Source organism: Oncorhynchus mykiss, chromosome 25 (assembly GCF_057628025.1).
Source record: "Oncorhynchus mykiss isolate SJ-2025 chromosome 25, ASM5762802v1, whole genome shotgun sequence".
NCBI lineage: Eukaryota > Metazoa > Chordata > Actinopteri > Salmoniformes > Salmonidae > Oncorhynchus > Oncorhynchus mykiss.
In genome coordinates, this window is record NC_143046.1 from 51,729,565 (window position 1) to 51,744,054 (window position 14,490).

At 41.8% G+C, this 14,490-nt stretch overlaps 1 protein-coding gene across 1 annotated transcript in view; it reads right to left on the minus strand.

The window, feature by feature from the left end:
- Positions 1-217: 217 nt before the first annotated feature.
- The window catches only part of LOC110505264 (calcipressin-2), a 50,406-nt gene continuing 36,133 nt past the window's right edge, over positions 218-14,490 (minus strand). Inside the window, exons 2-4 of the mRNA XM_021584390.3 lie at positions 13,529-13,702; positions 6,743-6,914; positions 218-3,480 (exon numbers count right to left, since the gene is read on the minus strand). Of these exons, the coding sequence (XP_021440065.1) occupies positions 3,314-3,480; positions 6,743-6,914; positions 13,529-13,702 (513 nt within the window). The 3' untranslated portion in view covers positions 218-3,313. The remainder of the gene's footprint in view (positions 3,481-6,742; positions 6,915-13,528; positions 13,703-14,490) is intronic.

The following is a 14,490-nucleotide window of genomic DNA, read 5'->3' on the forward strand; positions in this document are numbered from 1 at the left end:
TGAACTAGCATTTTACTGGGTGACTTTCATTTTTACTTGAATCATTTTATTTTAAGGTATCTTTACTTTTACTCAAGTATGATAATTGGGTACTTTTCCCACCACTGGTAGTATATAGTACAAGTACTATACTATATGTCAAATATTTGAAGGTACATTCAGAGCAAGAGGAAAAAATACATCATACCGGAACTTAAAAAACACACAAACTCCAGACTTCTTTAAGAATAGTTCTTTATATATTTCTCTATGTGAAACAAATGACAATCATACTACACAAATAAGCAAGTACTGTTGTAACAGTCAGAGAAAACCACTCTGGAAATTAGTACATAACATGAAATACAGATACCAGTATATAACTGTAAATTATTGCTTGATTGCTACTTTGTTTTTTGGATAACTACAGTACAATACACAATATTCAGATTTCAACAGAACAGTATACAACAATAACGGACGGTATTGACCTTGTTGTATTGTAGACTTTCCAAAAAAACATTCAAACAGAGTCAATTTTCAACACGACGCAATGAGAATTGATTTGATCGAGCATTTCAGGACTTCGTTTTTTAAAATCTTTACATCAACATAAAAGTAGAAGCCACAATTTTTTGTGATGCACGCTGGAACTGGTCTCGGCAACAAAAACACTTGGCATATATACATAAATATACTTTTTCTCTTTTCAACAGTGACCAAAAATGCACCCAGTTTCAAAGACTGTAAAAAACATCAGATAAGCATCATCAACATAATCATCGTCATTGTCATCAATCATCAATATTTTCACCAGTCAGCACAACTAAAAACTGCTTATGCCATTATGGTGCGTTTCAACACTTGCTGCCGGCTTCGTTTTTAGAAGTCACCTCTGAAAGGACAACGCTTTGCACATGGAAGTATGTTCCAGAGACAAGCCCTGAAACAAAAAACACACATTCGTTCTGTGGTTGCAACCATCTATCCTGTCAAAAGACAAGTTTCCCTGTTCTTCCTTCCACACCTATTCAGTGGTACACTTATATCCAAAGGACTCCCGAGCCTTCAAAACCCCATTAGCGAGAGGTGGAATTCAGATAATTTGAGAGTCGGGACTCACACTGCTCTGTTGGTGAGAAGGCTTCCCAGGTGTTCATCTTGAAAAACAGAAGATAAAAAAATAACAGACAAAAAGAATGTCGATGAGGAGCGTTCTCTCATCTTACAAGGATAAAAAAGAAAATGCAGAAAAAGTGCTCGCATGCAGAGACCATAATGCATTTTTAATGCTATCTAACACGGAGAAGGTTTACGTTCACCACTGAGGCCAAATGTACTGTATTGAACACTTGAACACTCCACCTCAATGGTTGGGCTTTAATTTAGAAGAAAAAAACCCTGACTAGATTCAAAACACCTTTTCATGATGGGAATAAAATCAAGGACTCAACATGGAATAGTCTGTATTCGACAGTCTCACTACATGGAATATGTTTCTGTGACAAAACAAAAACATAAGGACTTTTTATGGCATGAAATCATTGTAATGACAGACACTTGGCATCACATATTCTTTTATTCAAGGTGCATAGTGGGGAGAAAAATCAAACATTCTGGAAATAGTTACTCCTAAAATGATTGGCTAAATGGCTAAAAGCACACTTTATTTATTTAGGAGTTGGTAATAGCTTTTTTTTGGAGGAGGAAAGTAACAACTGTGAATGCAGCAGTATTCCAAATTGGAGTGAATCAAATCAATGCTTTCTCTTAAGTTTCTTGAGTTTCCAATGATTCGTGTTGTGACTGCAAGGTGAGACGAAGGCGTTGGTTGATATCTCCAGAGGCAAGGAGGCCAATTAACAATTTTCACTTTCTCAGCAACGCTTAATGTCAATCATTAAAACCTAATGGACTATTTCAACCTACTGACTATTCAGCTATTTACAGCGAGAACGAAGAAGCGGCCTTAAACTCTCAAGAGCTGACAGAGGAAATTCAGGACATTCCTTCAGTGTAGCTCCAGAGATCTCGAGATTTTCAGTGCAAAACGAGCAATATAGGTCTCAGAAGAAGAAAAACATATATATATATATATATATATATATAAACTGGGTTGATATCATAACAAGAACCAAAAACCATTACCGGAAAGATGGGAATCATAAAAATGCCCCCTGAAAAAACATCAACACTCTTGAAGATTAACGCTAGCTTTTACTCCTATCCTAAAAGCCCAACTATTAGGCTTTAAGAGAGAGACCTACTCTTAGGCCTTTACTCACACTGTAAAGGTTTCGTTTCACTCTCAGTCTTATATCTTGCTCAGCCAGCCTCTCCCCTCTCACTTGACACTATAAAATTATAGATATGCGTGTCGTCAAAAGCGTCATTCCATTTCCCTGTCGTCTGGACCAGTATAAAACGCCTCAGCTGCCGACTATAGTAAGTAAGCATGCAAAAAAAACGATTGTTTGTGGTATCAAATACATGTTAAGAGGAAGAACACACATCTAGTTCAGCAAAAACCAACATACACATCTCTGATTTAAAAAAAAAAGGACAGAAGCAGAACCAAAAAAAGAAAGTGCAAACACCACCGCAACTTTGTTGTTACCACATGGCGACCTTTTGTTATGTCGTGTGTGACCTCGATAGGTTCCTTTGCTTCGTACAGTAGTTTAGTGTTTGAGTCTCTGTAGTAAGTATTTTTCTCATAAGAACTCATATATACATGCAGACGAGAGGAATACCAGGCAATCACTCCTGATTCCTGTGATAGCAGAAACAACCAATCGGCTGATATGATAAAAGAGCAGAAGAAGAACCGATGTAAACAACCAAAATCTCTCTTCGGAGGTATTGCATGTCCCCGAAGTCCATTGCACACAACTAACCGATGACGGAAATGAAGGAATGAAGAAGGAGAGGTCAGACTAGCGGAACTACTACAGTACTAGCACATATGAGAGCTGAGTGTATGATTCTATGACAGTGTGCCTGCTTTAGGGGGGACACGGTGTTACATTACCACCCCTGGCTGAGTAAGGGTCAAGGGTTCCGTTATCCCTCCCTCTCTTTCCTTTTGAGTGTGATGAGTGTGCGTGTGAATCTCATCCATCCTCCATCATCCATACAGGCCAGGCCGCCTCATTCCATCCAATAGCCACGCTCCGTCCACAAACACCACCAAATGTTTGTCGTTTGTTTGTTTTTGGTTGAATTGAAATGAGGGGCGTTGTCTCGTTGTGTCTCTGCGAGTGCAGAGACAGAGAAGACAGGTCTAGGTGTGTGTTTTGGGGGGTCGTAGGAGTGGGGTCCGAAGTGGAGGGTCCTAGTTGAGGACTTGCGGTGGTCCGTCGGGGCGCCGGGTTTGGACAATCTGCTGTTTCTGCTTGGGGCGCGCTTCGGCGTTGTTGTCGTCTTCGGCGTCACTGTCGCACACCTGCACGACCACACTGGGGGTCGACTCCGTGCCCGCGTGCAGCTCATAATTCTCCCCTAGAGAGGGAGTGGGGAGGGAAGGATGGAGGGGGGGAGGAGAGAGACAGGGAGGGAGAGAAAGAGAGTGAGGGAGAGAGAAAAAAAGAGAGACTAATATACCAGACTTTATTTGCCTTTACAGTGCTACACATGCATCAACAGGCCTACATCAGCATTCCAGTTTAAATATTTTGATTAGATAAGCCCCTGAATGTCGGATCTCCCACTGAAGCAGATTGAAGCGAGTCAACCCACTCCAGGAACAGATGCAAAAGCCAGGAAAAAAATGGTTCTCTCTAGAACCTAAAACGGTTCTTCAGCTGTCCCCATAAGATAACTCTTTGAAGAACCCCTTTTGGTTCCAGGTAGAACTCTTCAGGGGTCCATGTAAGACCCTTCCTGACAGACGGAACTCCCCTGCAATGACCGGTGGTTCCCAATGGCCAATGCTATCAGTTGTTGCAACACTGGCTGGCTGCAGCCTAATGAAATGTACTGCAAGATAGGATAGGATCAAACTGTCTGTTGCTATCATGTGCCAAACAACTAGAGAATTGGCTACTAGAGAATATATAACACGTTATAAATGTTATATGGCATGGAACAAATGTTACTAACGTTATATGATTCTTAAAATATACAGCCAGTATAATATATCAAATAGAGGTGGAATAATACAGATATCAAGATTTTATATACTTCGGTATTCGTGTCATAAGAAGGAATTCTCCTCAACCACGCCCACAAATTTGGAAAAACAGACATTCTTTCCCATTGACCCCCATTGTAAAAGAGCCAACTTCCGTCGTCGATCTTTTGCTATACAGAATTGACAAAACTTCCAGAAAAGCTGCTGGGTTGTTCAATGTGAGTGTAAACAGGTAAAAAAATCCTGACCATTGGTTCGCAATGCGTCCACGTAAGGAAATAGAGCCTACGAGAATAGCCTTCTGGCTTCAAGCTATTCGGTGTGGAAGAGTGCGTGTATTATACATAGCTATGTGTGTGGAAAACATTTAATCATAGCTTGTTTAGTATAGTCTGTTTGTAACTCCACTTACTACTTGTAGCTTTATAGTCTTTATGTTTGTGTTGTTGGTCTTGGCTAGATTAGAATATATTCGTTTTTAGATGAGTTTATTACTCACATGCACATGGTTGCAGATGTAATTGTAGGGTACTTTCACACCCTGATCTGTCTCACCTGTCTTTGTGCTTGTCTCCACCCCCCTCCAGGTGTTGCCCATCTTCCTCATTATCTCCAGTGCATTTATACCTGTGTTCTCTGTTTGTCTGTTGCCAGTTCGTCGGTTCTGACCTTTCTGCCTGTCCTGACCCTGCCTGCTGTTCTGTACCTTATTGACACTGACCTGGAAAGGGGCATGAAGGAAGCCCTCACGTGGCTTAATGTTAGCACCGTCATGAAAAGGGGCATGAAGGAAGCCCTCACGTGGCTTAATGTTAGCACCATCATGAAAAGGGGCATGAAGGAAGCCCTCACGTGGCTTAATGTTAGCACCATCATGAAAAGGGGCATGAAGGAAGCCCTCACGTGGCTTAATGTTAGCACCGTCATGAAAAGGGGCATGAAGAAAGCCCTACAATATTAAATATTTCTAAGTAGTGAAAATGCTTGGGAGCAGGCAATGTTGAAAAGTAATCTAGACATGTTGTACATTTCTTAAATGTAGTTTTGTTATTGACTAAAACAAGCATAAAACAAGAGAATTGTGTCTGAAAAAGATTGTTTGTTTTTGCTGTGAGCCAATTGGGTAACCAAGGTAACCACATGTTGTTTTCCCATAGGTGGGCAGTGCCTCAATGTTCTATTTAATACCGACTAGGCAACACCAATGCTCACATCACAACTGCCCTCAAATACGCATGCAGATTGTATCACGGTTGCCATGAAGACCAGACAGGGCAGAGGGAAACGTGATAAGAGGTTTCCCACACCACTGTCTGACAGGAAAAACAAGGCCCTATTTTGTCCCGGGAAGGTCACTACCATAGGCGGCCAGCAGAGAGTGCTAGGGTGCCACACTGCAGCAAAGCACTAATCTGAATCCGAGGCAGGCTAAAGAAGCCCAAACAAGCGTCAGCTCTATTTCCTGATGCCTCCTCCTGTTACCATAGTAACAGTGAGTGCAGCGGTGGTCTGGGCTTCAACATGGTAAATCATGTAATGTAGGAATCATGATTGTTCTTGTAATGCATTAGAGGGGGTTGTGTTGGTGCATTTGAAATTAAGCCATGTCAGAGGCTAAATGGCATAGGCTATATCTCGTTTAACAGCCCTTAATGTTCCCTGGTAGACTATAAGAGAAGCACTCAAAATGGTACTGCATGTCCTGATGTCTGGATGAAAAGACACTTCACACACAAACTTATTGACACACATGTAGAGTGAAGAACACACACCTATAATATAACTAGGCACCAGACCTTTTCCTGACAACAGGCCAGGAGTTTTTCTTGGATCAGGTCACGTGGGCCTATTAAAAACATATTATGGTGTAACTGACGACCATATCTTAGAAGGGTCTCCTTTTTACAGATGACAACGGTCTTTAGCATCATTAACAATGAATATGTCCTTCCTCCTGAAGTGTGCAAATTGTTGGTTCCCTTCCCTTCATTAACATTTGTGGGGAGTTGTGTATGAGCGCAAACATCAGGAGAAAGGACATGTTACTGGGACGCACACAGTGAAGAATCCTGGGAGCTTGGTGACCTAGTAAACCATGTGACCCTCCTGACCCCAGTATGAAAGAACACGGGTGTCATTACTCCAACACAGGTGTCATTACGCCAAACACAGGTGTCATTACTCCCTGTTTGATATGGCTGGCATCTCTCAAAGGTCACCGCCTGCCTGCAAACGCTAGCCCTTTACTCAGCCAGAGAGACAGAGAAGTGTGGATGCCATAACAGAGAGGCATGAGGGAACATAATGTAATATATAGTCTGAGGATGAATCTCTTTTTCTGATGGACATTCATACTTAGTCAACCACCCAGCATGCCGCACAAAGCAATTGTATGCTTGAATGCTAATTGGTGCCCTTCTTGTGACCTTACTGTTGTCCTATGATTCTCACGATACCACAGCAGATAAAGCTGGTGAACTCAGTTCAGTTAACAATTTGAGTAAATGTTTATAAAAGGGTAGAGTGTGGTGTGTGTGCATTTGTGTATGTGTCTATATATGTATTTATATGTCTGTGTCCGTGTGTGTGTGTGTGCACAAGAGTGTGTGTAAAGTGTGTGTGTGTACTGACCTGGGCCTAGCTTGGCCACAGCACACAGCAGGTCGTAGTTGATGACGGGCGTTGCGTCTTCGCTCTGGCTCCAGCCCACGGCCGGCGAGGCGGGGGGCGAGATGAGGAACTGTTTGACGGGCGCGGGAGGGGCCAGGTACGACTTGTCTATGTCCTCCCCAGAGTTCTGAACCTATAGAGGGGGAGAGAGGAGGAGAGGAGACAGGGGGGCATGTCAGAACGGATCATGTTCATTTGGACACACCATGGAAAATTTTTAAAACATTTCAATGCTGGAAACATTAAAGTAGAAAACATTAAAGATACGTTGTGCATTAATGAATACACCCCGGCTGCTGTTGTATAGGAAGCACACTGTGTTCTCTTCCTGTTGGCTCTTCCTGTTGGAACACTATGTACTGGATCATATCTATATAATACACGCACTCGATGTAGGGATGGACAAGAGTAATAGAGTACTCGAACGAAAGTTTGATTTTTTTTAACCTGAGATCACATTTATTTTCAAATACTGTATAATTATTTGGTGGAATGTGCTTAGTGCCTGTCTGAAAAAAATGCATTTTGTCTTGAAGACGATGTTAATTTGCTTTGACTCTAGTGTTCCATTTGTACATGTGCATTTGCAGAGCACAAAAAAAAAAAGAAACCAAGCCAAGCATTAGACAGTTCTTCTCCCTACATTTCCTTTCCCCTTCCATGTCTCATTCACTCAATTGCGTTCCGACCGCTCCTTCTACACACGTGTGCTGAGTGCACACACAAGCTCCTGTTACGCATACAGAGATAAATGCATCTAACTGATGGGATACTACACAAGCTACACAACCTTGCCAAATAACGACAGTTTCATCACAAATTGAAAATGGACTGGTTGATTGAAGTAGGAAAATATGTGTTCCAACAATGAGCTGCAGTTTTGGAATAATTGCTTCCTGTCTATTTTCCTCTTAGGCTACTTTGCCAACTGCTAGTGCCATTTCCCGATTGGTTAGCCTCGGCTATAACTCAATAGACAGATTCCACACTGAAAATAAGCAAAAAATCTAGTTTGATAAAGACAGTGTATTTTTTTATCAGAATCATTAAGCATAGGCCTACATAGGTAATTCATAATCATGCAGTGTTCAATGTGTAATTGTTCATCCTTTTTGAACAGGCAGAATAAACTAAATCGAACTGTAGACACATTTTGGTTTGTAACCTTGAAAAAAAAATTGTCTTTCAACTCACCAAACTGAGCCCTGCTTCAAATGATCACCCCGTGAGAAAGAATGTTCCAGACGCGCGAGATGCATATCACATCGCACTGGCAACTTGTTTAATTTGGAGAAAAAAAAAAGTATGTTCTATTTTATTCTGTTATATTACATCATGTTTGTTTTTTTTAACGATAAAATAGGTTTGTCTTGACTGTGATAAGGCCTTGGAAAATAAGAGCTTCTTGTCTGCTCAATTAACAAAACACTACAACAAACAATTCCACACACAGACATGGCGGGAACAGAGGGTTATATACACGTCACGAAATGTGGGAAAACAAGACAAAACAAATGGAAAATGGAAGGTGGATCGGCGATGGCTAGAAAACCGGTGACGTCGACCGCCGAACGCCGCCCAAACAAGGAGAGGAACCGATTTCGGCGGAAGTTGTGACATGGTTAGTCCCCTTAGCGGCCCACCCACGTAGAAAACACACTCAGAACAAACACATGCTGAGCACAACCAAGGAGCATAGTCATTAGCAGAACCCACTCACTCATTCACACACACACACACACAATACACACAAGGACGCATGCCCGACTACACACTCTCACGCACAAACACAGAACACACTCACGCACACAATGCCTGTAGAGAGGCATACAAAGACACACACACTTGCAATGACACAAAAGGGAAAAAATGTGGAATTAATGACAACGCTTCAGAAAAACCTCAGACTGAGGGACCTGAACCCATTGTGAGTGGAGGACGAGGTCAGGTCTCGCTCAGAGGCCACTACATTCTCAATGGGGAGAGTACAGTATAGAAATAGAGAAAGAAAGGCTGCACACAAATATGCTGCTCCCGAGTGCTTTGATTCAACCTGCACCACAAGGCTATCTGTCTTGTATCTTGCATATGAAACATCTCTCTCGTGGAACCAGTGCAAATAAAGTACTTGGGAAAGTACTTAATGGGAGCAGCTGCCAATGGCATGTGCCGGCTCTATCTTCGTAGTACATTGCACTCCACATATAGTGATCACATTTGTTCTGGACGATTTGATCACTCTAAGCAGTTGATTACAACAATTACAGAAAGCGCATTCACAATAACAGAGTGTATGGTTTTTGTTGTCGGGCCATGGACGGTGTGAACATTTGGGATGAGCAAATCACTTCCTCACACAGCGTTGGAGAGTACAGTAAAGTAAGGTATGTACCTGAGGATACAGTGTACTGACGTGTGGCAGGTAGCCTAGCGGTTAAGAGCGTTGGGCCAGAAACCAAAAGGTCGCTAGTAAGAATCCCAGAGCCGACTAGGTGAAAAATCTCAACCCTATAAGTCTTCTGGATGAGAGAGTCTGCTTGATTACTAAAGTGTAAAATGTAAGTGCAGGCCCCCGGTGTCCGGTCTGGAGTGTGAAGTCACAAAATACTCCTCAGTTTTATCAGCTGTCCTGGTGGTTGGTCTCAGACTATCCCGCAGGTGAATAAGCCAGATGTGGAGGTGGGCTGGCGTGGTTACACGTGGTCTGCGGTTGTGAGGCCAGTTGGATGTACTGCCAAATTCTCTAAAACTACATTTGAGGCGGCTTATGGTAGAGAAATGAACATTGAATTCTCTGGCAACAGCTATGGTGGACATTCTTGCAGTCAGCATGCCAATTGCATGCTCCCTCAAATCTTGAGACATCTGTGGCATAGTGTTGTGTGACAAAACTGCACATTTTAGAGTGGTCTTTTATTGTCACCAGCACAAGGAGCACCTGTATAATGATCATGCCGTTTAATCAGCTTCTTGATATGCCACCTGGTGGATGGATTATCTTGGCAAAGGAAAAATGCTCACTAACAGGAATGTAAACAAATGTGTCCCCAAAATATGAGAGAAATAAGCTTTGTGTGCGTATGGAAACATTTCTGGGATCTTTTATTTCAGCTCATGAAACATGGGACCAACACTTTACATTTTGCGTTTATATTTTTGTTCAGTATAATTAGTATAATACATAAATCCCCATAAAAAAATCTGTCAGTTTAAGCTAGAGATATCTATTTCTATGCATTGGATGAGTCACACTTCCGCATCTGCGGTGAAATCTGACAGAGCTAGAGCGGTGTTTGTCAGACCATGAGTTATCCAGAATATAGGTCTTATCACAAAATCATTTTTTGCATCCGGAACTGTTTGGCCTACAAACAATTATGACTACTCTATCGAAAGGGAAGACTCTCACGAACATGAAGTTTACATTAAGTTACCAACGAACAGTTCTTGTGCTTTGCTTCCAGAATCACTGAGCTCTTCAGTGAGGCCATTCTGCTGATAATGGTTGTCTATGGAGATTGCTCAATTTTATACTGGCTGAAATAGCCAAATCCACTAATTTGAAGGGGAGTCCACATACTTTTGTATATATATTGTACGTCTGACACTGCAGGATTTGAGTCCCTGGCGGCGTAGTGTGTTACTGACGATAGGCTTTGTTACTTTGGTCCCAGCTCTCTGCAGGTCATTCACTAGGTCCCCCCGTGTGGTTCTGGGATTTTTGCTCACCGTTCTTGTGATCATTTTGACCCCACGGGGTGAGATCTTGCGAGGAGCCCCAGATCGAGGGAGATTATCAGTGGTCTTGTATGTCTTCCATTTCCTAATAATTGCTCCCACAGTTGATTTCTTCAAACCAAGCTGCTTACCTATTGCAGATTCAGTCTTCCCAGCCTGGTGCAGGTCTACAATTTTGTTTCTGGTGTCCTTTGACAGCTCTTTGGTCTTGGCCATAGTGTAGTTTGGAGTGTGACTGTTTGAGGTTGTGGACAGGTGTCTTTTATACTGATAACAAGTTCAAACAGGTGCCATTAATACAGGTAACGAGTGGAGGACAGAGGAGCTTCTTAAAGAAGAAGTTACAGGTTTGTGAGAACCAGAAATCTTGCTTGTTTTTAGGTGACCAAATACTTATTTTCCACAATAATTTGCAAATAAACTCATTAAAAAACCTACAATGTGATTTTCAGGATTTTTTTTTCTCATTTTGCCAGTCATAGTTGAAGTGTACCTATGATGAAAATTACAGGCGTCTCTCATCTTTTTAAGTGGGAGAACTTGCACAATTGGTGGCTGACAAAATACTTTTTTGCCCCACTGTATGGAGACTGTTTAGTGCTAGAAATATGGGGATAAATACAGTTGAAGTCAGAAGTTTACATACACCTTAGCCAAATACATTTAAACTCTGTTTTTCACAATTCCTGACATTTAATCAGAGTAAAAAATCCCTGTCTTAGGTCAGTTAGGATCACCACTTTATTTTAAGAATATGAAATGTCAGAATAATGGTAGAGAGAATGATTTACTTCAGCTTTCATTTCTTTCATCACATTCCCAGTGGGTCAGAAGTTCACATTCACTCAATTAGTATTTGGTAGCATTGCCTTTAAATTGTTTAACTTGGGTCAAACGTTTCGGGTAGCCTTCCACAAGCTTCCCACAATAAGTTGGGTGAATTTTGGCCCGTTCCTCCTGACAGAGCACGCTTTTTCAGTTCTGCACACACATTTTCTATAGGATTTAGGTCAGGGCACTGTGATGGCCACTCCAATACCTTGACTTTGTTGTCCTTAAGCCATTTTGCCACAACTTTGGAAGTATGCTTAGAGTCATTGTCCATTTGGAAGACCCATTTGCAACCAAGCTTTAACTTCCTGACTGATGTTGCTTCAAGATATCCACATAATTTTCCTGCCTCATGATGCCACCTATTTTGTGAAGTGCACCAGTCCTCCTGCAGCAAAGCACCCTCACAACATGATGCTGCCACCCCCGTGCTTCACGGTTGGGATGGTCTTCTTCGGCATGCAAGCCTCCCAAAGTTTGTTCATCTCTAGGAATGCGTCTCCAGAACGCGTCTCCTTCCTGAGTGGTATGACGGCTGTTTAAATGCACAGTCAACTTAGTGTATGTAAACTTCTGACCCAATGGAATTGGGATACAGTGAATTATAAGTGAAATAATCTGTCTGTAAACAATTGTTGGAAAAATTACTTGTGTCATGCACAAAGTAGATGTCCTAACCGACTTGCCAAAACTATAGTTTGTTAACAATACATTTGTGGAGTGGTTGAAAAACGAGTTTTAATGACTCCAACCTAAGTGTATGTAAACTTCCGACTTCAACTGTACATGTAAAAAAAAAAAAAAAAAAAAAAAAAAAAAGGTTCCTGATCTTTCTTATATCTCTCAGATCGAGGACAAACACTTCACAACACATTTCCTTTAGATTCTGTTAGTCCATGTATTCAATGTGTTTGTATTGGCTAATAGCAGTCAGCCAATTATATAAAAAAGCATACTTTTTTTATACTTAAAGGAATTTTAAAATTCAAAATCAAAGCAAAATTATCCTTGGTATGACCTTCTTAAAACAATTCCTTATAGCATAGTAGAACCCCCTAAGGGCGTTACCTGTATTAATGGCACCTGTTTGAACTTGTTATCAGTATAAAAGACACCTGTCCACAACCTCAAACAGTCACACTCCAAACTCCACTATGGCCAAGACTAAGTACACCTGCAGCGATCGGTTAGCTGCTCAGATAGCTGATGTTTAAAGTTAGTGAGGGAAATGTAAGTCTCCAGCTTCCGCGATTTTTGCAATTCGTTCCAGTTACTGGCAGCAGAGAACTGGAAGGAAAGACGGCCAATGGAGGTGTTGGCTTTGGGGATGACCAGTGAGATATACCTGCTGGAGCGTGTGCTACGGGTGGGTGTTGTTACCATGACCAGTGAGCTGAGATAAGGCGGAGCTTTACCTAGCATAGACTTATAGATGACATGGAGCCAGTGGGTCTGGCGACGAATATGTAGCGAGGGCCAGCCGACTAGAGCATACAGGTCGCAGTGGTGGGTGGTATAAGGCGCTTTGGTAACAAAACGGATGGCACTGTGATAGACTACATCCAATTTGCGAAGTCGAGGATCGGTAGGATAGTCCGTACTACTAGGGTAAGTTTGGCGGTGTGAGTGAAGGAGGCTTTGTTGCTTAATAGTGTCTGGATTGTGACCAGATTTCCCTGGTCCCTCCCTGTATGCAAATTATTTTACAGCTATTATTTCAAAAATAATATTTATTTATTTATTTTAAGATACATATTGATGCATAAGTCAATGGTGCCACCTGTCAATGATTTTATAAGGTGGGATAATGATGACTTAAATGGTTTTACTGTCCTGATCCATCTACACATGTAAGATATCCAGACACAATGCGTGCCTGACTACCTCCGGAAGTGGTCAGGAAGATCTGATCACAAACAGTTCACAATGCGTCTTTTAATCGTCTACACCTGTCTGAAAATGTGGGCACAATCAGAATGTGGAAAAAATCAGGACAAAGGATGCATGTTAGAACTATGTATAAACGGGGCTTCTGTAACACCTGGGGTCGTGTTTACTAGGTACCAAATTGAAAAAGAAACACTGAAAAATGGAGGGACTATCCAATCTAGACTTTAAAAACATTCATTTTAGTTTTCCATTGCAAAACAAACCTTAAACCAGGAAGAGTTCACTCACCTGGGCAAAGTAAAGCTCGAGCTGCTTCCCGTTGAACTCGGTCTCGTGGAGCTCGACACGAGCGCGGGCGGCTGCCTCCGGAGTGCTGAAGCTGATGCGGACTCGCCTGAAGCTCTTGAACATCTGGAAGGACGTCTGCTCGTCATAGATCCTGAATAAGGCCTCAAACCGCTCCTGGGAGAGAAAGAAAGAACAATTGGCCATTTTAGACTGGAGTTGATCCTGCACCTGTCCTGAAATGTCACCATTAAGCATTTCAGGCATTTTTTGTAAGGTAGCATATCCCTACACTGCAGCATAGCTCCAGAGGTATGTCCCCCCCCCCCCCCCTTACAAGGATTTGAGCATCTGGAAAGGTGTTATATAAATGCAATCAATTAATGTAATTATTATAAACCTACATATATAAATCTATATCCATAGATGCTGCTCCATGGCTGACCCTGTGCCTTGTGTGTGTGTGATACACGTGGATGTGTGCATTTTGGGGAGGGTTAAGATTAGGCTGAAATCAAAAAAGGGACAAAAGGGACAATATAGTATATATTCTATTAATTAATGAAAGGGAGCAGACAAACAGTGGGAGAGAGGGGAGTAGTGAAAAGGGTGGGTGAATCAATCATTCAGCCATTTGAAACAGAATATGATCTTGTCATTTGAGCAATAGGGGACATAGGGGTGTCCTGTGTCATAGTTCCTCTCTTGTGGCCCATTCTCTGTTGTGGTAGCACTCTAGCGGCATCTGCTACGCGTATTGGATTTTCTGGACTGGCGGACATGTTGGATTGTGAAATTTGAGGTTTTCAACTTTCCAGGTCACCCTCCCCTGTTGTTCACTAAGCAGACTGGAAAAGGCAGACTTTTTGAAAGAATAATAGTGTATATCAGATATATTATAGTGCATTTGGAAAGTATTCAGACCCCTTGATTTTTTGAAAAAATAATAGTGTATATCAGATATA